The following is a 27,123-nucleotide window of genomic DNA, read 5'->3' on the forward strand; positions in this document are numbered from 1 at the left end:
GAATAATTGGAGTAATTCTGGTAATACTGCATTCCTCTTTAAGGAAGAATTACAGATAACTCTAATACACCTACACGCAAAGTTCAGAGTAATTGGGGGAGAGGGAACAATCCTACTGTAAGAGGACATTTAGCATCCGCTCACACTCGCTATTTGTGTCCTGCTACATTTAACACTATTTCTTAACACAACATGGATCCTCGCGTCCACTTTGGATGCAAGAGTAATTATGTGCAAAGAAAATAGCTCTAGGGGCCATATGTATCAAAGGGTTTTACCCATTCTGTGTCTATGGGAAAATGTGTTCATACATACGGCCCTAGGTGATGGGAGTACGTTTGGAGGAGTATTCTACATTTTTTAGTGCAAAATACCTTCTCATGGCCATTTTAGAAGAGTGGGGGGGGGGCATTTTGTGATAAGAAAGTAGTGATAAATGCCAGGGTTAAATTGGGTGAAAATCCTAACTCAAGGCCTCCTTTAGTGAGAGCAATCGGCCGTTCACGCTTGCTATTCGTGTTCTGTTGAATTTGGCACTGTTTCTTAGCGCAAAATGCATTTCCGAGCCCATTTTGGACGCCAGGAGGGATTTTTATATTGAGTTTAGTGCTAAATGCAGAATTACTCTTCTTGCGTAATTATACATAACCTTGCAGAATTGTTAAGTAATTCTGCGTGATTACGCTACACTGAATTATGCCTCTTATGCCCACTGCTCATATTTTTATGTAGTGAGAAAATGTGAGTCAAGGCCGTTTACAATGCAAAAATCTAAGATTTTCTCAATACATTTCATTCATGAAATGATAAATGTGTTCAACAAGCAAAACCGAGTGGTCAGTATGAGCTTCTCATATTCAAGATTTTCAATGTGAAACACTCTTAGTGACATCAAAAATGAAAGGTAGGTTTTACAGTATTTCTTCAGAAGTATATTTTCAAATGTTTCATTCTTTGGTGCTTTTAATTTACACATCACAGTATTTTTAAAAGTTAAAAATTATGATGCCGTTCGGCAGTGCCTTTTAACGGCACATTTGGCAAAATAAGTAGACAAAATGATGTTACTTTCAGAGGCAATTGGGAAGTGATAGGGACAGCTTCATTTCCCATTCTGTTCAGAATCTGTGCCTCCTGAACATCACTTCCTGTCTGCAAGGGGGTTTGGCCCACAGTTTCAAGACAATTGAGCTTTAACAACAGCAACAACAATATTAATAATAATATAATAATAATAACACCCACGGACTCTCGGTCCTAGGGTTATGCTACACACCAGGTTGTTAACCCCTTCGGTGCTCATGACGGCTCCACGCCGTCATGGGTCACGGTAGGTGTGTGCTCATGACAGCGTGGAGCCGTCATGCTGCTGTCGCTCCTCCCACGCGGCACTAATTCTCCACCTGTGCAGGGGAATTAATGAGTGGCCGGGGTTGTGACAGCACCATGCCGTCATGATCACACGCTGCCCGTGAGGCATGATGGCGTGGAGTCGTCATGAGCGCCAAAGCACCACGCCCACCCCCTAGCCCCCCCGCGCCGCAACAGAATTCGCGGCGCAAGGAAAGGGTTAAGGGTAGCGATATGGTAAATGTTGGGAATAGCGGCCTAGTCATACCTGGCTACTGTGAAGATGAACTGTAACTTAAATTGTACCTCATGTAATGTTATGAGCTGATATATCTGACAGATGTTAAATTAAACACTAATAAAAACATGTTTGAGAAAAGTAATAATAATAATACCAATAATACTACTACTAATAATAAGTATGTGTAATTTGTATGACACTATTATTCAAAGCACTACTTGTAAAATATGATTATATAAAACCGTTTTACTGAATGTGTACCGTCACTTATTTTATCAACTAAAGATGGATGAAAGGCTGAGTAGACCTGCAAAGTTAAAACCTAAGTAAGATTTAATGTTATTAATCTGTTTAAACACCAAAAAGAGGATTTTCTCCTGCTACAGTAAAGTCTTGAAAGTACAACTTCAGTATTACGCAGATATATTTAATTTGGAAACCCTTTAATACAAAAAGATGAAATTATTATGTTTAATAAAAACCGGACAATTTAAAAGTACAGCAATAGTAAAATTATACTACAAAAGAAGGACTAATAAGGGAATATAGATTTGAACGAAGTGTTACTGAAAAACAAGGGATGCAACAGAAATTCTGATTGAAACAATTGAGTACCTAAAGGCCTTAGGCATTATTATGACAATCCGGACAGCATAGACTCAAACGCGAAACAAACCATTGAAAATGCATTTCGCAAAGAGCATGATAAACCCAGGAGGATAGTTGGGCTGCAACCATACACTAACCAGCGCTTTTTGCATCCCCAATTTTACCTGTCTTTCACCACTAACGCACATTTTAGATTTTTCTTGACTAGATTTCGGCTCTGCACTTTACACTTTTTAATGGCCTTCCCCAGACAGGCTGGTTGGTGCAATAACCTCCCTCCTTGTCTGTGCGACAATTCAACAAAACAAAGCACCTTGAACCTTATTCTATTCTGTGCACTTTACAGGGATCCAAGGGCCCGGTTCCTTATTTCTTTTTTAAAAAAAGCTCCTCCTTGTAACTACCAGGAGGGTTTTAATCTTTTATTATCCTTATCGAATGAAGCAATTTGCACTGTAGTCATACATTTTATCAGGAATGCTTTCATAATAAGGAAACGGTATGAATCATAAACAAAACTGAAGTCTCCCATTTATATTTGGAGAATTTTAGAGTTCTGTATTCTAATAATTTTATGAGAAATTGTGGTTTATTTGAGTCAAATAACATTTTATTGTATTAACTTGACATTAAATATTTGCCATAGGAATCCCTGGTAGGAAAGCAAACTACTTTGTGGATGTGCTCTTTGACTAAGAGCCGAAACATGTCACTCACAATGAAGTTATCCAATGGCTGAAGGTGGCTGACTCACTGCCCCATAATGTAATCTGTATTGGGAAAAAAAACTGAATGGCTCAACAGACCAGTGAAAGAAGAGGGCTGGCCAAAAGCCTTTATAAGTAAGAATATTACATGCTTAATTGTACTTAAATCAAAAGAACCTTAACTAGCACCAACGCTAATAAAAGCAGCAAAGGGAAGTCTCTTGAGTCTGCCAATAAAAAACTGGTAGGTTTATAAATCCCAATTAACCATCTCAAAGTCTGCCCAGGGAATGGCCTAGAGTTTATAATTTGGGAAATGCAACATTTTAAATGTGCTTTAAGAGGATTTCTCCACACAAAGCCTGCCTAGGGAATGCTCTAGTTTGTATAATTTGGTGAATATCTGCAATATTTTAAATGTGCAATAAGAGGATATGTGCACATTCACTATGATGTTTCTATTTTGAGAAAAGTGGCTATATGGCATAACGAATTATGGTAAATACCGGATCCTTGAACACATCCGTGCCTGTTGTCAACACAAATATCTGGTTTTATCTCAACACCTATAAAATGGAACAAGAATTGCTGAATATTTTCAAGTTAAAGTTAAATATGTTGTAATATTATGACAACCTATTCCCCTTAGCAGCAATACAGTTCCCAGAATCGTGGTACTACCACCCCTTCTAAAAGAGAGCGTATACGTTAACTATTACTTAAGATCTCTTTTCAAATATGGGTAGCAGTACGATCAGTGACTAGCATAATACATGGCCTCATGGGGAAACATCTAGTAAAAGAAGTACCAATACCCACTCCTTTGGTGTCTTCCCTTTACCCAGGGCTCAAGTCCTGAAAAAAGAAGTGAGGTGGACGCTGTCGCCGGAAGTGACGTCACGACAGGAAGTGACGTCACAAAAGGTGCCGAGCTCCTCGTCCCAGAGAGGCCAAAGAGTGAAGCCGAGCTGTTTGGCAGGGAGGATGGCGTCCCTCCGGTAAAATAAGTGGGGAGATGCCGTCCTCCCGCGTAGTACCCCGACTCGAGCCCTGCCTTTACCTCTCTTCGAGCCATTGCATTACAGCACAGAGATCTGGACTGTAGGCATTGACAGCGGTTGCTCATTGGGACACTTTTTGAACATGCGCAACTTTTGGCAGCTGTCAGTAATGGTCGGGGGCGGCGCTCTGCCTCATTTTTTGTATCAGGACGGCTCTACTTTGTTCCTTGAACATCATTGTCAAATGCTTGTAGGAAGTCCTGGGTGGTGAGAGTAAATCTAAATGCCTGCTGTGCCCTGCAATATTCCATAACATGTTGTTCTTCTACACCACACTTGAAAAGGTTAAAAAAGCAATTTTGTGAGTATACGAAAGAAGTGGAGCGTTTTTGCTTTTATTGGGCAGTCCCACTTTGAATCTGCGTGGTGAGATGACCCCTGCTTAGAGAAACATACCTATAGCTACTATGAAATTAGTCCTGCAGCAGCAACCAGCCACAAGCCCTCTGCCAAGCTTTTACCATGTCTTTTCTGTATTACTCATTTAGCTAAAAGTGTGGAAATGTGTTTCTCATTGATGATATTTAGCAGAAATGACAGAGGTATATCAGTACTTCGCGATCTTTTAGATCGCGGTACTTGACAACACGGTTTCTACAACGCAAGTCGTTACAACGACTTGCGTTGAAGGGCGCGGATTGAGGATTATTATAATTTTATATTCAAACACCAGCCCACGTAACAGTAGGGAAGGCGTTGGAATATAAAAATACAATATTAACCAACAGCTCCATCCAGCGCAAGTCGTAGTAACGACTTGCGTTGTAATGGCCGCGTTGTAAACGATGTTCCCCGAAATGACAGGTGGACAGCTGTATGAAACTACCATCTTGTTGGTATTAGACTTTAAAAATATTATGGACTCTTCATGAAGTGGATAGGCGTGGATATTGAGAAATTGCCCATAATACGGAGCGACTGCTCACCGGTGCCAAGAGAATCTAGATGTGTATTACCACTGCCTATCCTGAGACCTGGTCACCTGCCCACCGGTCCCAGAGAACCCCCCCTGTGCACTGTCATTGTCATTCCAAGAAGTGATCGCTCACCAGTGCTCAGTCGATCCTACAGCATGGTAATGTTACAATATTTATTGTGGGATATTATTACTCACCGATCCCCGGTGAATCCCAACGCACACCGACATTGCCCGTTTTCTGATTCACACACTCCCTTGTTGTGGCAAAGGCATTCTTCTGTGCATCCACTACCAAAGTGCCCACTGGGACAAGGGAAGGAGCAAATGGAGCCCTTGAAAAGGAAGAGGAAAAGAAAAGTATCTTATTAAATATTACCCCTCAAAACAAGCAAATTAACCATGATTCTACTAATCATCTGCTTTTCATTTTCAGGCTATTCTTAGCTTCACTGAATCCTTGAGACCAAGATGCCACACCGTGATGAAGAACAATATGGTCTAATGAACTATTATTGTAGCTTTCAAAATGGAGCAAGAGGTCTTTCTTGGCAATTAAATCAAATACTCCTCTATGGAGCATGGAATTTGATTAGGCCATGTGGGTTTCCACAAAATTGAACCTGGTGCTATGATTGGTTCTTTGAACTGTACAGCAATCAAAGGTAGGCCAAAATTAAGAAATGCATCCAATGAGCTAAATGTGGGGAGCATTTGAATGAGTACCAATGTGGCCAATGAGACGTTTGGATACTGCTTATATTTTATTTTCTGGTCCCTTTTGCTTCCTGCTTTATGGTGCCCCATGATAACCTGCAAGAGCAGAGGTAAAACAGGAGAAATTGAAAATATAGACGAGGAGAGGAAATAAGATGGTAGCAAGACACAGCAAGTAGGGAAGACGCCTTTTGACTAAATTAATTACCCAAATAATCTGGCCTCTGAGGACCAATAATAATCGGCGGGTAGAGAAACTTATGATTCTGTGCTGCACACAGAGAAAGAGAACAATGAGTCAAGGAGGCAGCGGAAGAGGAAAAGATGAAGCGAGAGAGGGAGACAACCAGAAATTGGATTCATTGTGGGGGAACAAGGAGATGTTTTGGGGTATTAGGGATAGAGTTCAATAAACACTGCTACAGCGATACTGCTGCACATGGAATGAAGCGTCTTGAAGACTGGAAACGTCTAGTAACTGCCCTCCCACCAGCGCTATCCCCTAACAACTCCGGTGATGCTTCCCTTGCAACACAACACTAGTAGTTAAATTTATTAAAGCCAATTTATATTTTATCTGAATACTTAATGACAAAACATGACTTAATCATAAAACCTTAATATTTATAAAATTGGTAACATTTTCTGTATCATTATTTACCATATATGCCTATGCCCGCACTAGAATATTGTCCCTATCAACAGAAATATTCCTTAGTATGGCCATAGCTAAAGAGTGGGGTGGGGGCTAATGAGTTGTGAAGTACAATCACCTCACTCCCTTAGTTACGTGGACTTTGGAAGCGTCAAGGTATTGTGATTCAGAAGAAAATACAGTTAAGCAGTGATAAAGCGTTGGGGCCATATATACGAAGTATTTCTGTGGTTGCAAACAGCCCGAATACCAGAATTGGTCCATTTGAGATCGCAAAAATGCTTTTTCTTATGTCTAAACCTCAAACTGTGATTCAGTAACAAGTTACAGAATCGCAATTTCGGTTTCCGACCGAATACTGATTCGGTCTTTGGAAGGGGTGTGTTTAGGGCATCACTTCCAAATATGGAATTGTGTGGAATGTATTCATTTTTTGCACAGTAGGGGGACAGGAGCACACTACCTCACATCACAGCACCGTTCGCCCCTTAGCATTATGGCCAATGCAGAACACTGTGTAGTAGTTTATATGTAATTAGTATTTGCCTGACACACCCTATTTAGAAGTGCTCCTTGTTCTGGAATATTTATGTGTAAAGAGCATGTTAGCTGTAGAACCTTTGCTAATCAGTTACTGTTGGAGACTCTGTGGGTAGGATGTTTTCATGCCAACATCAAATAAAGAAGCAGCCGAACAACTCAACTGCATTCCGGCCTTCTTCTTTACACACTGTCTGTGCTTACTTGAATATTAGTTGTGGTTTTTCACCAGAGTTGGTGCAGGTAGTGCTGTTCATCTCTAGACACATGTTTCTGGATTTTAACCTTCATCAGTAGAGATCAGAAAAACAAATTACATCGGGTTGCTGAGAACGCTGCCACAGTCATCTCAGGTCTCAGTACCTCTCACTGGCACACAGGTGCATCTCCAAGAGCTCAATAAGCACTAATATTGTACTGCATTTTCCATAATGCTAAGGGGCGAACTGTGCGGTGAGGTAGTGTGCTGCCATCCCCTGCTGTTTAAAAAGGCTCCCTTAAGCCAGCCAGCTGATGAGCTTTTGGAGATGCACCTGTGCAAAGGCTGAGGCAAAAACAAAGATTTAAAAAGATTTAATAGGCGTATGTTCACCTGTGTTAATTGGACCAAATATTGAATATGATCTATGTTGGTGGATTTAACTTATTACTTATTGTTAATACATTTTGATTTATGTTTATTTGTAAGGCACTATCACTCACGCAAAGCACAGAGGTGAAGGTTTTTATTCAAACACATCATTTTCAAGTATACACAATATTAGAACATTGGAATGTGGAGCACTGCACTGTAGACAAAGGAGTGCTCTGTGCTTTGACGGGCCGGTAAAGACCCACAGAGCAACATTCCAATGTTGTTTAAACAAAGGCCTTTCGGAGCCCAAGGGGATTTCAATCCCCTCGGGCTCCGAGGGGCCTTTGTTTAATTTATTAGAACATTCTGCCCTCTAGTGGCAGAATGTTCTAATAGCCTTATAGCCCTTCGTAGCTGGGCTATACCGGCAATTAAAGTCCCGCTCCCTTGTTAAAGGCCCAACACTGGAGCGGACCTTTAATAGCCAGTATAGCCCACTACGGCGGGCTATAAGGCTATAATAAATAACTTTATTAATTTATTGGATAGGGCATTAACCAGTGATGAAGTAGAAGTGCTAGGGAGAGGGTTCACTTTTGCACCTACGTCCAAAGTTAACAAATTCAATCCTGAAAAAGACCTGAGGGCATTTTTTTGAAAAATCAGATTAACCAGATTCTTTGCAAATATGGAATATGTAGCTCCAGAAAACATTTCAGGCCTGAAAGGTAAATCCTCTTTTACACCACCTGTTGGCTCAGTTTGTAAGAATGTAGAAATATTTTAACATGTTGTAGACACTAAAGTTAAAGGAATACTTAGGGATGCCTTCCCAGATACTAACAACATGTCTGGAGCCCTCAGAGCAGCACTTAAAGGTTTGAAGGAGGACGTGAGCCTCACAATCAAACCAGCGGCTAAAGGGGGTGGCGTTGTGGTCTTCAATACAAATGATTATGACCAGAAAATGATGGCTTTACTTGTAGTGGCAGATCACTACACAAAAGTTCCCCACTCTAAATTGGAGGCCCTAAAGAAACAAGTGAAAGAGATCCTCCATGAAGCGGAATCTAATGACTGGGTGAGTGATGCAGAATTAAAATGTCTTAATAATGACAATGCTCTGACTCCTGCGATCTATGGACTACCTAATATCCATAAAAATGCAGTATCACCACCAATGGGACCAATAGTCAGCGGTATTGGTTCCCTTCAAGAACCTTTTAGTCAATATGCAGATTTATTCTTAAAACCCTTGGTGATTAAACAGAAATCTTATGTTAGAGATTCAGCGCAAATAATCTCTATGGTCGAGGGCACCAGCTTTGATGACAATAAACAATGGTTGGTGACCCTCAACATAGAAGCACTGTATACTAACATCCCACAGGATGATACTATTAGAGTCATCAGCGAACTTCTAACTCCTGATGTTGTTAGAGGTGCCAATACAGATGCTGTTTTTTATTTTGTATTTTATGTGGAATTCCTTGGAATTCCAAATCATAAATAAATAAACTTTGACTGACAATACAGATTTCATCATCAAGTGTATGAGTCTGGTGCTCAAGAACAATATGTTCTTATTTAAAGAGGATCTCTACCTTAAGTGCAAAGGCACCAGCATGGATGCTACTTGTGCGCCGAGTCTGGCATGCCTGTACGTGGGTAGTTTTGAGGAAAGGCATATATATAATGAGGCAGCACCTTTTTATGAAAACATGATGTGGCGCCGTTTCATAGATTACATTTTTTTCGTTTGGGAGGGTGTAGAAACTACACTCCTCGAATTTTTAGAGTGGTTGAACCTGGGAGATTCCAATCTCAAATTTACAGCTCAATATGATAACATCGCAGCTAATTTTCTTGATATTACCATTAAAAACACTTCAGGTTTTCTTACTGTGGAACTTTTTACAAAGCCCACAGATAAGAACACACTATTATATTATGAAGCTACCATCCTATAGCCCAGAGAGTCAGCATACCGTTTGGTCAGTTTCTCCTCTTGCGGAGAAACTGTAAATCATTGGATGATTTTTACAAACACTCTGAAAATCTGAAAAGCAAGCTTTTAGATCGCGGGTACCCTAAGAAACGTATTGAAAAAGCATTTAAACGTGCTAGGTTCTATAACCACTAGAGCATGCTAGAACGGAACCACCGTGAAAATAAGAGAAAAGATGAGGTTACTGATAAATGTCTAGTATTTGTGACACAATTCTCAAATGTCAGCAATAAATTGAAGAATGTGGTTAACGCCAATTGGAGTATTCTCAATGAAGGACTGGAAATCAAACTTCCGAAACCCCTATTTGCTTTTAAGCGTAATGATAATATTAGGAAAAACTTGGTGAATACCTATGGAATCAATAGGCCCCAAACAAAGGCAACACTGCAAATGAACAAAGCCCTAGGAAATTACAAATGCGGTACGTGCAGTATTTGTGAACATTGCCTGGTCACAAAGTCAGTTACCCGCAATGGGTTTACCATGTCCGCTAAAAGTATGAGCAACTGTAGAAGCAGTAATGTTGTTTACCTCTTGCGCTGCCCATGTGGGCTAGCGTATGTAGGTGAAACAGGCAGAGAACTGAGACTACGAATGCTGGAACCCAGATCAGCCCTGAAAACAAAGACATTGAATGCTCCCTTGGCGGAACATTACAATTTAGCTAAACATAAACATACTGATTTTAAGTGGTTCATAATTGAAAACATCACAGGCAATATCAGGGGCGGTAATACAGAAATTAAAAGAAAAAATAGGGAACAATGGTACATTTCCATTCTTAATACCATTGACAGTGGATTAAATTCAAAAGAGAACTGGAAGAAACTTATTGCATAATCCTCTCTGTTTCATTCCACCTCCATCAATAATGGCAGCATATCAGTAATTAGACTAGGTTCCATTAATACATCGTTCCAGACATGGCGTATTCGGGGTGTACTGTCATTAGGTAGGCGATTTATTGAAGTAACTGTGCATACCAATAAAGTTTTTTAATTCAAAGATGTATGATCGCCTAAACCTGAGTCGGGTGACTTATTATAACAACCATGAGGGACTTTATTTATCCACTGACCGCTATCTAAATGTGGTGCCGGCTGTGCTTTATTTGAAGTGTTATCGCACTCCAGAAAAAAGAAAGAAAAAAGATTTGTTCTCACCTAGATAGGGTGCTTTAGTTAACTCCATAGTATTCTCAATGTATGTTTTTTTTAAATTAGTGCCAGGAGTGCGAGTTTACCACGATTTTACCGTAGGCTCATTAGGGTTAATGCTCACTATAATATGGCGGTGCCATCTCAGGCGCCAGGCAGCCCGTCCAGGTAGTGGTTTAGATGTCTTCACTTTTAATTATTCGACGCGCACTCTGTTAGGTGTATATATTGAGCTGGCATTTCGGTGATAGCGTTTGCCTTGCCGGTAAAAGAGATGCTGTGTACGGCTCCCCGTATCCTAGACTTTTGGAGCTTTAGAGGTAAGGAGGCTGCATGAGTGTGGGGGCTTACAAATAGCTTCCTCCGGCTATTGAGCATTTTATCAATCGTTAAGTTTAGACTTTTCATCGATTGTTGTACGCCATGACAATCCGAAGCTTACAAGCGGGCGATTTTTTAAGTTACAGCTTTATATAGTTAGAGAAACAACTTTCTGGGATAACCGTGTTGGGTACAAGACGGGCTAGTGTGCGGGGTTATATAGTTTGATGTCCACAATTAAGGACATGTTTTTAAGCGGGTGGTGTATTGCACTTGTGAAGTGGTTTACAAACACTCGGGAGGGCTGCACTCTTTTTTGTAAATTGTAAAGCTCACATGTGCACCCGTTTCGGATTGTAATTGCAAATCCTTCTCTATCTCTTTCCCTCATAGCCTATTTATAAGCTACAGGGAACGGGATGAAACGTTCTAAGAATATTTATCCTAAATAACTACCAAGAATTCATTTTCTGTCTATTTAAGCTGAAAACAGAGCTATAATTTATAGGTGAGTTTCGGGTATAGAATCTAGATAAGCATACTAGATTCAGAGGAAGAAGCCTTATGTTAAAATTGAGACATGTTTTTATTGATCTATATTTGAAGACGGACCAGAATTCTTCCAGAAGATCTGGACACTACAGATTTTCTATTTTATTTGAAGACACAGTTGAATGATCTAAGGCAATTTTTATTATACATATTGAGGTGAGGACCACAGGAAGGGTTCCATTTCATTGTATGGTTATATTCTTAATAGTTGTCTTCATCCAGATTCATTGAGGATTATTTCCGTTATTTCAACAGGCATGTGCCTTTTAAACGGATATCCAGCTCCGGTTAATCAGACGTATTGAACACATTAAAATACTACGAGTTGAATAAAGGTAATGGGTCCGCTTAATATAATGTACAAATCTGGTTTGGGTATTAAAGCCGAACTAATCAAGGAGCTTTTTAAATATGTATTAGCCTCCACATATAAATGGGTGTGCTTACTGAATTAGCAGGAATTAGTTTGTATATAAACATATATTTAGTAGTATTGTGGACTTTCTCTCTCTTGTGGAGAGACATGTAGAGGTGTGTGATATGTGTGCATAGATTGGAACACCTGTATAGGAAATATAGGCATGTGAATCCACAATTGTCCTTTTTCTCTTTTTCCTCCTTTTAAAAAAAATTAAATATTGTTTTTTTAGATAAAATAAGCTTATGCAAAGCAAAGACTTGTTATATGTATTTTGTGCAAAAAATGTTTTTGATTCTAATTTTATGGGTATTATGTTTTATGTTAGATGCATTGATTGAAATTGAAAGAGGAAGGAATATCTTTGTTAGTCCTGAAGAAGGTGACTTTATCCATTTGGTTCCACCGAAACGCGTCAACGCAGAAAGTTGTGTTAAATTTGAATTGGGCCAAGAAGTATAGAGGCCAGAGTTTATTGTCCCTTGCCTTGTTCACAGTCGTTTCAAATTAACCCTGTAAAGGCATACCTTGACTGTCTTATTCATGCCCCTTCCATGTGGTGTTTGATTGTTGTCTTAATCGTGAGATATCATTTGTAGGAGTCATGTATTTTGATTATGTTTTTTAATTGTTGTAGGGCACTGTGGTACCCTTTATATGTTTTTATTATGTATTTTATGTGATGATATGATATTGTGATTCTCAACTTTGATATTTTAATAAAATACATGTTTTTATAAGGACTGCTGTATTCCCAATTGAGTTGTTCCAAGTGTGACAGTGTGGATTGAGTGCCATTATAGGTGTTGTATGGAGTAATACGAAGTATTTTAGTCCAAAGGGAAATTTTTATAACTTCATTATAATAAATAATGACAACATCTTAATCATAAATATGTTTGCTTTTTATTTCATCTTTGTTAAATAACGCTGAAAAGCACTCAGAAGTGAGAGAGCGCAATTTGAACGAAAAGTATATAGTAGCCATATTTAGACGTGTATGTTATAAACGTGGGAATGAAACGCATATCGTAATGTAAAGTTGGCGACTATAGCATAAAGGCCAATGAATGTGATAATATGATATAGGAAATGTAAATGTATTCATACGTATAAAATGCATTAGGTTTAGAAGACCCGTATACATAAAGGGTAAATGTATAGAAATGTGTAGAAATGCTTAGGAAAAGTAAAGCGTGCACAGTAGAATTCGTGTACGTGTGCAACTTTAAATGTGTAACCTTGCATTGGGAAAAGCGGCGAGAAATGTAACATGGAAAGACGTAAAGTGGAGAAACGTGAATAAATGTATAAGAGAATTCACATAAAGATGTAACCAAGGAAAATGCATAAGTTATATTCTATGTAGTTGCATTCAATGTATTTCATGTATTAGATGTAGAATGTTTAAGTATAACTAAGACTTTGCTAAAGTACGAATATATAAATGTATGCCAAAGGTTATACTGTGTAGAGGGCTTTTGTAGGAATGCTAGAGGAGTTAGGTCATTTGTGTACACAACCCAACTGGTCAAGAGCTCGAAGGAGCATAGTCACATGAAATGTAATTTAGTGGTCTTGTGAAGGTCGTAAATAGCTTGATGTGGACATGAGAGCCGAGAAGTCTAGCACTTGTTAGATTTAAGGTGACGATGCCGGACGGAGCTTATTGCTCGAACGTGAGGAGAGACACTTTGAATATAGACTATGTTTTGACAAGACCATTCACAGGACCTAGCAGGGTCAAGTTAAGAGACATAAAGTTAAGGCCTTGTCTAAGTTTCTATGTTACATGATCCGAAAGAATCGATAAATGTCGAAGATGAAATGATGAAGATGACATCCAAAGGAGAAGGGTCAACTTAACGGACGACGCGAGGAGTGACCAATGGAAGAAGCAGGAAGTTGACATCATCGGGGAAAGTCCGTGGTGGGCGTCAAGGGGCGTTCCACTCACACGGTGATTGTGTATTTTAGGGACAGCACCCCGGGGAGGAGAGAGCAATCAGGGAAGAACATGTAGCAATTGGGAGATTAGGAACAGCGAGACGAATTGCTCAGAGCGAAGGCAAGTTAGAAAGGTAGATGCCTTGAGCAGATGCGCTAAGACATCTGAAGCGCAAGGGAGCAGTAGGCCGAGGACCCGTAGAGAGCGGATGGGTAGGCAGATAGGGTACTGCTTCTGAAACTTAAGATTTCCTTTAGAGGCTAAGAGAGTTTGAACTTCTTAGGAAGTCAAACTGCTGACACCTTTTTAGGGAAGAGAACTTGCGAAATAGGATTGTCACATAGCATAGAGTAGGGACAGTTTAATTCGATTATTGTTTTTGTTTTACTGCAGATGACGCAGAAGGAACCACTTCACATCGAAGCTTAAAAGCGACTGAGATATTAATTGACTTTGTATTTTGTATTCTTTGAGATTTATCCCGAGTGGATTGTAACGTATTCAAATTAATCTTTATATAAACTTTTGAAACTTCATCAGTTGTAAGTGGTTCTTCAGAGTGGCGTCAGTTAATGGGGTTTGTCTAACCAATGCGGAGGTGGTCCTTTCCTCAATGACAGATAAGAAACGGTCCAAAACAGATGAATGGGATTCTTTATTAAATTTATCATAATCATAAATTGATATCAAAATCCCGTTCCCCGCAGTTGGTAGCAGAGGATGGTTATCTTCTTGAGGAAGACGACCTAGGCCAGGTTAGTTTACCCCAAGGTCCCTAGTCATCGTCGACCAGAAGAAGAATTGCAGCCGAAGACGGTGCTGATGGTGCGTCGAGAGAAAAGCAGCAGAATCGGTCGAGAGTGAGTATAAGGGTCATGCGTTGTAAGATTGCGGTGTTTTATGTGTTGTAATGTCAAGCGGAGTTGAATGCCTGTAGTGTGATTGAGGGAAAGTTGTGAGCGCGCGCAACTGGATGAAATCTTATGTCCAGAGGACTTAAGTGGTTCGGGTGTATCGAACACCTAGAGTAATTTGTCTACCATTGAAAGGGGGTCATGAGGTACCATTGATTTCCCGACAGACCGATGATAGGGGGAGCGTATGTGTGAGTGAATGAGTAGCGGACGCTGGTCGTACGTTTACTGCGTGTAAGTAACCTATCAGTTGAGGCAAGTGTCCGACCGTAAGAGGAAAGACGCTGTGCCAGTTGAGGTGACAATTACAGTTAGACTGTGGCCGTACAGTCAGAGAAAAGTGATCGCTTGGACGGAAGTAGTCATTTTTCAATGTATGAGTGAAAACGCATGTGAAATCGTGAGACGAGTTGAGAAACGAGGGAAGCTGCTTTAGAAGAGACGAGTGACGTCAGTGTAGAACCGTGCTGGGATAGGCTGACTAGCGAGAGTCGCACAGGGATTGGTGGTTGTTATCTAGACGCAAAGGTAAGACATATCGTACGTTATCAGAATGAAGTGCTTTAAGGGTTTAGGAAAAATCTTTAAAAAGAAAAGGAGGAATTTATATGCCGGAGAAGAAGCTCCACCAGAAGGCACACCAGCACATTATATGGCAATAAATGTAGGCTTACATTCTATATTGTGGATTTCCGAGTGGCACAGGTTAACTGAAGGGCAAAAAGAACTGGCGTTTCCAAGATTCGGAACGTTTAAAATGGAAGTGTTGAACCAACTGAAGGCGACGATGCTTTCGATGAGACCTCTACCGAGGCCAACACAATTTGAAGCGCTTGGTGTGTGGTGTAGGACAGCACACGAAAGGGGCGTAAAGAGGCGCCAAGAAAGAGTGAGAAGAACAGTAAAGGCAGTGCAGGATGCTAAATGGGACGAGGAAGCTAAGAAATGGAGGGTGCAGAAGGTAGAAGCGGACAAACTGTTCACCATGATAGAGGCTACAGGAGAAAGGAAACCTCTAGAACAAGTAGATGAGGAAAGCGAGACGGAGGAGGATCTAATAGACAGGCTGTTAACGGATAAACCACCTCCATATAGCGGTGAACTTGCGAGTCCCATATTACCGCAAGTGGACGGAACTAGGTGGGGAGAGTATAAGTCGATCCCGGTATCAGAGTGGGACGCTACTAAGACCGTAGAAATACCCCAAGTTAGTCCGGAACAGAGAGTAGTGGGAAGATTTGTGGTCCAGAACGTGCCAGAGACGCAATGCGCTAGGTCGTATCAATTGCCGGACGCCTTGCAGGTCCCGGTTACCATAGGCCCTATTGTGTCAATCTACAACCCGGAAGGGGTCCAGCAGGAGGAACAGGCACGGTGGGATAACGAGAGAGCAGAAGAGGAGAATAGGAATGCTACAATGAATTCCCACAGGCAAATACGAGCACCAATAAGTCGGAGTACCCCATTAGATTCGGCAACAGGTCCCAGAGTAGAACAGGGAGATCGAAGAGGGCCAATGGATTTGAGGGGTCCTAAACCAAAAACCCATAAGGAATTAAGAGAATACCTGAGAGAATGGGATGCGGCCGAAGAAGCTCGGAATAAAAGTTTAGAAACGGGATCCGAATGGAGAGAGCAGGATAACAGGGTTCTCTCTCATTGTGGAGCTGGCGAAAGCAGCCCCGAGTGGGAGGGAGGAAGCCAAGAGAGCAGAAGAGATACTTATCCTACTGATAACAGCAATAGGCTAATGTGCGAAGACAGGAGTGCAGGGTGTGGCGGAGTGCCTCGTGTCACCTTTAGTGAAGGGGAACATAGGACACAGGAGTACCGGAATACCTTCAGGTGCACACACCATGCCCCAGGTGAGAATGCGAGACATTGGAGTCACGGAAATATGGAGAGTCGCGAAGCGACTCGACATGCATCCGGTGATAGTGGTCGGAGTCACGAAAACATAGGGAGTCGCGAAACGTCTCGCCATTCTTCCGGTGATCGCGAAAGAGATCACGAGAACATGGAGGGTCGTGACGGACCCTATCGTTTACTAAGCGACACCAGACAGCAGGCAAGCTATAATGGGTTAGAACAGAACGGTGGATCCTATCTCACATCTGGAGAAACCGAGCTTAGAAATCGGAATGTAGGGTTGGGGGACGGAGCATTATTCCACCATACCCCACGTGGAGATGGAAAGGCTTGGGATCTCGAAGGGTGGGAACGAAGAGATGGAAGTAAAACTCCTCATAACTCGCCTGTGCTCAGGCGTAGGGCACATAGTGGAGGAGAGAGGGACATGAGAGAAGAACATAGAGCCGAAATGCTGAAAGCTGACATAAAAGCGAAACGGCTTGATGTGATGAGTTTGAAGGCGGATCTGGATGAATTGATTGACGGTACAGTGCAACTAGAGAGATTAAACTCATATACACCGGATGAGATATTGTTTCTATCCAAAGATATTACTCGAAGAGCGAGGTCAGTTCATGAGAACTTATCGAATTTAGCAAACAGGTACATGGTAGACCTGTCACGAACTAAGGCTTTACAGAGTAACCACAGGCTGACTTGCACAGATCAGGATTTGGATGATCGCAGAACGATCGCGCTGAAAGTACACATAAGGGAATTGATCGTAAGCATCAGAATATGGAGAGATCTAGATAGATGGGAGGAAAGATGGTCCAGAAAGGGCTCCGTTAGACGGAGTATGCTTGAAAGGTCCCAGGACACAGACTTGATGAGAATGGAAGCCTTCCCTTTGCGAGAGATCGCGAATGGAAGCTACGTCCATGTGCCTTGGACTAGGGGGGATTTGGCGGCATTCACCAACTCCTTCCCAAAGCTTAGAGATAATCCTGTCGAATGGTATAAACAGGTAGAAAGATTTGTGAAGATCTCAAAGGTACTGTGGGTCGATTTGAATACACTATTCGACATCGTAGTACCCGGAGATTTGTGGACAGCGTGCAAGCTCAGTGTTGACTGGCCCACTTGTGAGCCAACGAGAGAAGCCAGGACGAATGGTCCATCTCATAGAGTCATGGAAAAGTACGAGAGGGTAATAGCGTGGTTAAAAGAGAAAGTGCCGGTACAGGACATAGACTGGGTAAAGATAGATCGAACTACTCAGGAGCCGAAAGAGACAGTGCATGAGTTTTACGAGCGATTGCTGAAAGCATTCAAACAGTACAGCGGGTTAGATGTGATGGATCCCAAGGACATAGGACAGTTTGTTTCAAAGTTTGTCTTAGGATTGAGACCTGAAATATGCCTAATGATCCAACAGCATCTGATCTGTTGGCAGAACAAACCTTTAGACGAGATTCTGAGGTATGCAAGGTATTGTAGCGACGAGATAGACTCGAAGGCAAAGAAGCTTAAAGAAAAGTTAATGCTAGTACAAATGCAAGCTGCTGGAAAGGATAAACAGCGACAGCAGGGAACAGGAACGCAGGCAAAGAAACAAAATAATCAGAGCAGAGACGAGGAAGAAAGACCGAGACCGAGAATGGATATTGCGACACTGAAAAAGACGACGAGATGCCATCAGTGTAATGAGGTGGGACACTGGCGACGCGAGTGTCCCTACAATGTTGAGACAGGGGAATTAGAGCAGGAGGAGGAAGAGGTTCAGAGTAACGTGGTTAAGGGAGCCACAGTCCCGAAGGGCAAATTTGTCAAAGGGGGGACTCAGACTCCTCGAGCCCCGTTTCCTCAACCACCTCGCATCACGAACGGAGGGAAAACCTACAGACAGATGCCATTGTTTGTAGGAGGAGAGGAATGTTACTACGTTGATCCTCTTACAGGGCAGCGGGCAAGTAGGGACGAAGACTGTACTCTAGGAGCCGCCTTGGAAGTAGATCAGAGAGGACCATACGTAGAGGCTGAAATAGCAGGATGTCCTACAACCTTTTTGGTGGATACAGGGGCCACTCGATCCACGTTGAGATCGGCGGTAGTCCCGGGTCTACCAATATCAGGAGAAATGGTTCAGGTGGTAGGAGTTGCAAACAAAAGAATGACAAATCCCTTGACCGAACCAGTGTCAGTGAGAATAGGGAATTACAGTGACGAACATCAGTTTGTAATCTGCGATTCTAGTCCTGTGTGTTTGCTAGGGAGAGATTTGCTGTGCAAACTGAATTGCACGATACATTGCACACCTGAAGGAGTAGAAGTGCAGACAAATGATGAGGACGCAGATTTCAAAGTTGTGAACTCAAGGGAATGTGTGGAACTTTATCCTACCTTAACAGTGGAGGAGCTTCCGCAAGATTTGAGAGAGAAAGTCTCAGCTGAGGTATGGGATTTTACTGGGGAAGAAATTGGTTTGATCAAAGGAGTGGAACCGGTAAAAATCTTGGTAAGACCCCATGCTGAGTATCCAAGAACACCACAGTATAAGCTAACGCCAGAGACGATTGCGGGAATTAAGCCTGTGATCGAATCCATGATTAAGCAGGGAATACTGAAGGAGATCGTGGGTAGTCCGTGTAACTCCCCGATCATGGGTTTGCAGAAACCTAGTGGAAAATACAGAATAGTGCAGGATCTTCGAAAGATTAATAACATTGTTGTTTCATGTTGTCCAGTGGTACCGAATCCATCAGTGATATTGTTTCAGATACCGTTCCAAGCTGAATGGTTCACAGTGATAGACTTATGCCAGGCTTTCTTTTCGATACCGTTAGATGAGGAGAGCCAATATCTTTTCGCTTTCAAGCTGGAAGATCGCGTCTTAACATGGTGTCGTATCCCTCAGGGGTATACGGAGAGCCCATCGATCTTTAACCAGTTATTGAAACGAAATCTCGAGAGTCTAGTACTGCCCAAGAATTCAGTTCTAGTCCAGTACATAGACGACCTCCTTGTTGCGTCAGAAACTGAGGAAGCTTGCAGAGAAGACACCATCACCTTGTTAAATCACTTGGCTGAAAACGGACACAAGGTGTCTCCAAGTAAATTGCAATATTGTAAGACTGAAGTGCAATACTTGGGCCACAGGATTGAAAAGGGAAAGCGGAAGGTGTCTCCAGATAGAATAGAGGCGATTATGAAGATGAACGCGCCTACAACACAAAGAGAAGTCAGGATGTTTCTAGGCATGGTTGGTTATTGTCGACAGTGGATAGCAAATTTTTCGCTGAAGGCAAAACCGTTATTACAACTGACGCACAAAGGAGTAAGTGATCCGGTACCATGGGACAAAGATTGTTTGATGGCGTTTTTGCAGCTGAGGGAGGACTTATGTCGTGCCCCGGCTTTAGGGATGCCAGATTATAAGAAGCCTTTTTTGCTTTACTGCTGCGAGAGAGAGGGATGCGCTTTAGCGGTATTAGCACAGGTCCATGGAGATGCGCGCAGGCCAGTGGCGTATTTTTCGGCTACATTAGATCCAGTAGCCGCAGCGTTGCCCGGATGTCTCAAATCCGTAGCTGCAACGGGTGTCAGCATTGAGAGGTCTGAAAGTGTAGTTATGGGTCATCCGTTAGAGGTGTATGTACCACATTCTGTAGAACTGTTAATGACAAGGACTAAGACTCAGCATCTGACGAATAGCAGGCTCACACGCTACGAGCAGGTCATACTGGCTGCCGAGAATGTGACCCTAAAGAGATGCTCTGTCTTGAATCCTGCAACCTTGATGCCACTTCCGAATGAAGTGGAAGATGATGATTGTACAGAACATGACTGCCTTGATGTGACTGAACTATGTACCAAACCGAGACCTGATATCGTAGATGAGCCATTGACAGACCCAGACGAAATTTTCTTCGTCGATGGTTCATGCGTAAGAAACGATGTCGGTCAGCTGAGAGCAGCTTATGCAGTATGCACGATTACCAGAGCTATAGAAGCCGCTTGCCTGGAAGGAGTACACTCCGCTCAGGTAGCTGAAATTGTGGCTTTGACTCGTGCTTGCTTAGCAGGCGAAAAACTTCGAGTCACCATATACACCGATAGTCAGTATGGATTTGGCGTAGTTCATGATTACGGGCAGTTGTGGTCTCAAAGAGGTTACATGACCTCCTCGGGTTCTCCTATTAGGAATGGAGAATTCGTGAAACTACTGTTAGAGGCCTTGCAAAGACCTTTGGCCATAGCTGTGGTCAAATGTGCAGCTCATACAAAGAACACTGATTTTGTATCATTAGGAAATAAATATGCCGATGAGGTAGCGCGTTATTGCGCAGAGCAGGGATATTCTCACACTGATGCAAAAGTGGGGGGAATACAGGAAATGACTGAATTGACCATGTTGTTAGATACCGTAGATACGTGGGATGAACTGAGAGCAGTACAGGAAAATGCACCAGACGATGAGAAAAAGGGCTGGGAAACAGCTGGGTGCGAGAAGAGTGAAATGAATTTTTGGGTGTCAGCCGACGGAAGGGCAGTGTTACCAAATGAGCTCATTAGTCCCATGGCAAGGAAATTGCATGGATCAGCACACATAGGAAGAGATGCTATGGTGAGAGTATTCAGACAAACGTGGTTTAACCCTAAATTTAGAGTAGCGGCAGAAGCAGTGTGTCAGCGATGTACAATCTGTCAGCAACTAAATGTGGGTAAAAGAACACCAGTTACCTTGAGTCACATAGGAAGGTCTGGGGGGCCTTTCAATAGGATGCAGATTGATTTCATAGAAATGCCTCCATGCAACAGACTCAGATACGTGCTAGTGATTGTTTGCATATTTTCGAGATGGGTTGAGGCTTACCCTACACGTAGGTGCGATACACTTACAGTAGCAAAATTGTTACTTAGAGAGTTGATACCGAGGTTTGGGGTGCCATCCTCTTTGGAATCGGACAGAGGAACTCATTTCAATAGCGAAGTGGTGAAGATGTTGTGTTCAGCTTTAAATATCGATCAAAAGTTACACTGCAGCTATCGACCAGAAGCTTCAGGGATCGTAGAACAAATTAACAGTACTATCAAGTCCAGACTGGCTAAAGTTTGTTCATCGACATCTCTGAGTTGGCCAGACGCACTTCCAGTAGTTCTCATGAGTATACGTAGCACACCTGATAGAAGAACAGGCCTCTCTCCACATGAAGTGCTAATGGGGAGAGCTATGAGATTGCCATCGGTTCTGACTGCAGCGCTAGTGAACATCACAGACGATTTGATCTTGGACTACTGTAAGGGACTTTCTGATGCCGTAAATTCTGTGTCCCTCCAGGTCCAGGCTGCAGAGGTTCCATCAGTACAGGATTTGTGCCATGATCTGAGTCCAGGAGACTGGGTCCTGGTGAAGAAACATGTCAGGAAGAACTGCTTAGATGTGCGTTGGCGAGGACCGTTTCAAGTCATACTTGTAACGAATACCGCAGTGAAGTGTGGAGGGCTGCCAAACTGGATACATGCCTCACACACCCGAAGAGTGCCAACACCTCCAGAAGACACAGCTCCTCTCTCGGATGAGAATCCGGCGGGAAGCGGAGAAGCCATAGAGGGGGAAAGCCAAGCTGTGGAGGTGATCGAAGAAGCTGAAACTGTGTTGGAACAGGGCGACGAAGGTCAGGACACGAGTGGGACCGAAGTTGCCTCAGGAGAAGAAAGTAATTGGGAATCCGACACAGATATCGAACAAGTTGAGAGTGAACAAGAGACAGTTCCTGGAACAAGGAGCGGAAAGACAAAGAGTGAAGAAGCCAGTTGGCCGGAGAGAAGGAAAAGGCCAAATTCGGAAAGGAAAAAGGAAAAAACTCTTGCCCCGATCGCTGAAGAATCGGATCAGGAGGACGAGACGACAGATTCAGGAACTGAGAGTCCACGAAGATCGAGAAGGGTACGTGTGCCCTGCAGAAGGTACGCCACCCCAGAGTGGACTTATCTAGCAGATGTATTGGGGACAGAAATCTGGGAGAGTGAAGAGTGTGAAAGTAACCACTCGCGATCCAGTCGTGACAGTGGAGATATGGATGGTGGCGCCTGGGCTTGAGAAAGAGGGGCTACTGACTTTCACACTTCCCCGACCCCCACGTTTGAGTAAAATTCAAGATCTAGTGCTAAAAAGACTACAATTTCCAACAGTTGGTCAGCAAATGACAGAAGAAGAAGAAAAAGTTATTCGCTTTGAACTATTGATTATCGTTGTGAAAGCTGCAGGTCCGAAAATAATTGTTGATGCATGAAAGACTATTTGTACTTATGTTATAAAGAAGAAGATAACCTAGCGCCGAGTGGAAAGAAGAATAAAATTAGGGATTACATTTAGAGGACGGAGAAGGGCTAGGGTTGTCTGCTGCTAGGAAGAGAAAAAGACATTGTGGTGAAAAGATACCTGTTGAAAAGCACTTTAAAAGACTGTGGAAGCAAACAAGCAACCAAAGACTGGAAAGAGAACTTTGCTAGAGAACGAGGTACGCTGTTTTGATAACATGGAGAACGGCAACCCAAACAGAAAAGCTAGATGTATAATAGGTACACTTATAGCAATAGTGATATTTCTCATAATCATAGTAGTAACGATATCTTACATGACAGGACATGAAAACGATAAAAGAATAGCAAATGTAAAAACTGTAACGACCTTGAAACCTGCTCTTGTGGGAAAGAAGGAGGAGAGCACTGTTACGCGTGAAAAGGCGTTACTTGCAGAGGAAACTCGTAGATTACACATAGACGAGTCACAGGGAAACTTTAGGTCAAATGCATATGCCAAATTATTGTATGAATATATCGATGCCATGGAGGCCAAAGATTGCTACGTTTGTATGCAATTGCCGGCTTCTGTAGATGAAGGCATTAGGTATCATCATCTCCCATTGACTTATGGGATAACATGTAGTTTACTGCTTAGTATATTTTACGGTAGAGAAGGGTTCGAGTACTACTTTTCAAATTATGATTCGGTACTGCCTGAAGTTCCAAATTATAAGCAAATGAATAAGTGGGACTATTACAAAAAGGAGGATAGATTAGCTAAATTCTTTCTTCCTTGGGACACACTAGATACATCATATGCACGTAGAAATAATCTGACTTGCAAAGTATCAGAAGTAGAGAAAAGGTTTATAGCACAAGTAGATGATCGATGCAGACGGCAGAAGATTCTAAAAATGTCAGGACAGTGGAAAACAGATTGGACAGAAGAAGAGAAAGCACACAAAAGGAAAGGTAGCAATGGTCCAATAGCATTGGATAGAACGCAGAAAGGAAAGTTATGTTTAACTCGAAGCAAAACGTATTATGAGAGTGAATTTGTAGGTGAAGTTAGTTGTGAGCACTCTTTTAGACTGGAGTACTACACAAAGGATTTTATGAAAGGGATGCAAGCTATTCCGAATGTGTATTTTGTATGTGGGAAAAATGCCTATGTAAAACTTCCAGATAATTGGTATGGTTCGTGTTACTTGGCAATTGTCTTCCCCAAAATATATCATGCAAAGGATTTAGCAATCATAGAAGGAAAGGCTTCGAGGAGAACGAAAAGGGAAGTAGGAGATGCAGAAGTAGTAGGAGATGTATTTGGAGCGATGTTTCCATTGTTAGGTTTGATTCTTAACGATGTTAAGATTAGAAGGTTAGCGACAGTCGTGGATAGATTGTCTGCCAGCACTGCAAGATCTTTAATGTTAGTAGAAGGTGAAATGCAGTCGATTAGAGCAATGGTTTTACAGAACAGACTTGCTTTAGATGTAATATTAGCAAAAGAAGGCGGAGTTTGTAAAGCTTTGAAAGTTCAGGAATGTTGTACTTATATTCCTGATAATTCAAAACCACTTGAAAAAGTCATTCAGAACATTACACAGATTCATCAAGAAATTGAAGATTTATCAAAAGTAAATGTTTGGGAAAAAGTAGGAAATGGAGTGGGAAAGGTTGGAAGTTGGTTTGCTAATATAGGCAAAAGTATAGTTTGGTACATATTAAAGCCTGTATTAATAGTATTAATTTGTATAATTACACTATTAGGATTAGTAAAATTGTATAAATGGTATAGGTCGAACCAGTTACAAAGATCGATGAGAGAACAAGAAAGGAGACTAGCTGTTTTACAAGATCAACAGTATAAAAGTCTGAGAACGCTTGAGTCGATAAAAAGGGGAACCGAAGTAACTAGTTCTATATAAATGAACATGTTCAAATTGCTTTTAGTGATGACTCCTAAAAGTCATCAAAGGGGGGAACTGAGAGAGCGCAATTTGAACGAAAAGTATATAGTAGCCATATTTAGACGTGTATGTTATAAACGTGGGAATGAAACGCATATCGTAATGTAAAGTTGGCGACTATAGCATAAAGGCCAATGAATGTGATAATATGATATAGGAAATGTAAATGTATTCATACGTATAAAATGCATTAGGTTTAGAAGACCCGTATACATAAAGGGTAAATGTATAGAAATGTGTAGAAATGCTTAGGAAAAGTAAAGCGTGCACAGTAGAATTCGTGTACGTGTGCAACTTTAAATGTGTAACCTTGCATTGGGAAAAGCGGCGAGAAATGTAACATGGAAAGACGTAAAGTGGAGAAACGTGAATAAATGTATAAGAGAATTCACATAAAGATGTAACCAAGGAAAATGCATAAGTTATATTCTATGTAGTTGCATTCAATGTATTTCATGTATTAGATGTAGAATGTTTAAGTATAACTAAGACTTTGCTAAAGTACGAATATATAAATGTATGCCAAAGGTTATACTGTGTAGAGGGCTTTTGTAGGAATGCTAGAGGAGTTAGGTCATTTGTGTACACAACCCAACTGGTCAAGAGCTCGAAGGAGCATAGTCACATGAAATGTAATTTAGTGGTCTTGTGAAGGTCGTAAATAGCTTGATGTGGACATGAGAGCCGAGAAGTCTAGCACTTGTTAGATTTAAGGTGACGATGCCGGACGGAGCTTATTGCTCGAACGTGAGGAGAGACACTTTGAATATAGACTATGTTTTGACAAGACCATTCACAGGACCTAGCAGGGTCAAGTTAAGAGACATAAAGTTAAGGCCTTGTCTAAGTTTCTATGTTACATGATCCGAAAGAATCGATAAATGTCGAAGATGAAATGATGAAGATGACATCCAAAGGAGAAGGGTCAACTTAACGGACGACGCGAGGAGTGACCAATGGAAGAAGCAGGAAGTTGACATCATCGGGGAAAGTCCGTGGTGGGCGTCAAGGGGCGTTCCACTCACACGGTGATTGTGTATTTTAGGGACAGCACCCCGGGGAGGAGAGAGCAATCAGGGAAGAACATGTAGCAATTGGGAGATTAGGAACAGCGAGACGAATTGCTCAGAGCGAAGGCAAGTTAGAAAGGTAGATGCCTTGAGCAGATGCGCTAAGACATCTGAAGCGCAAGGGAGCAGTAGGCCGAGGACCCGTAGAGAGCGGATGGGTAGGCAGATAGGGTACTGCTTCTGAAACTTAAGATTTCCTTTAGAGGCTAAGAGAGTTTGAACTTCTTAGGAAGTCAAACTGCTGACACCTTTTTAGGGAAGAGAACTTGCGAAATAGGATTGTCACATAGCATAGAGTAGGGACAGTTTAATTCGATTATTGTTTTTGTTTTACTGCAGATGACGCAGAAGGAACCACTTCACATCGAAGCTTAAAAGCGACTGAGATATTAATTGACTTTGTATTTTGTATTCTTTGAGATTTATCCCGAGTGGATTGTAACGTATTCAAATTAATCTTTATATAAACTTTTGAAACTTCATCAGTTGTAAGTGGTTCTTCAGAGTGGCGTCAGTTAATGGGGTTTGTCTAACCAATGCGGAGGTGGTCCTTTCCTCAATGACAGATAAGAAACGGTCCAAAACAGATGAATGGGATTCTTTATTAAATTTATCATAATCATAAATTGATATCAAAATCCCGTTCCCCGCAGAAGCTAATTGGTAATGTCCAAGTCCCAGGCTGTAGAACGTAAACCGTGCTGCAAGACACTGTTTGGCTCTGTTTTTGGCATTGAGTTTGACATTTCTGAAGCCTGGGGTCATAAAGAGAGTGCCAGTATTCACAAGGGGCTCGTCAAGGGTCACAGATGTGAGCCCTAGTGACACCTAAAAGGATGTGCATTCCTCCTGTTATTTAATTTGAAAACATTTTGAAATGTTCCTGGTCATGTTTTTGGTTGTTGCTTCAGACAGTCAGGATTATCCTTTTCCTTTGAATAAAGTCCTGGCCAGACAGAGGGACCTAAAGCCCCTGTATGATCAGACACCAGGTACAGCAAGTGCTTAAGAGAGTAAAGCTCTCCTTCACTCTCTACCTTTTCATGTGCTACTTTACAGTGTTTCAGACCAGAGGCTGATGGGTTCCTCCTCTTGTGTGTCTGGTCACCCTCTTTGCACTTAGACTTCTCTTCTGCTGAACAGAGTGCCAAAGACTATATCTTTATTGGCTGTGGATACCTTTGCATAGATTCAGTTGAAGGGAGTAACTCATCTCACACTACATTCAGTGT

The 27,123-nt window shown here is 41.8% G+C and overlaps 1 protein-coding gene across 1 annotated transcript in view; it reads right to left on the reverse strand.

The window, feature by feature from the left end:
- PEAR1 (platelet endothelial aggregation receptor 1) overlaps nt 1-27,123 on the reverse strand; it is a 404,365-nt gene that overhangs the window by 129,870 nt on the left and 247,372 nt on the right. Inside the window, exon 9 of the mRNA XM_086945319.1 lies at nt 5,083-5,219. Coding sequence (XP_086801445.1) covers nt 5,083-5,219 — 137 coding nt within the window. The remainder of the gene's footprint in view (nt 1-5,082; nt 5,220-27,123) is intronic.

The sequence above is a fragment of the Lissotriton vulgaris genome, chromosome 12 (assembly GCF_964263255.1).
Source record: "Lissotriton vulgaris chromosome 12, aLisVul1.2, whole genome shotgun sequence".
Taxonomy (NCBI): domain Eukaryota; kingdom Metazoa; phylum Chordata; class Amphibia; order Caudata; family Salamandridae; genus Lissotriton; species Lissotriton vulgaris.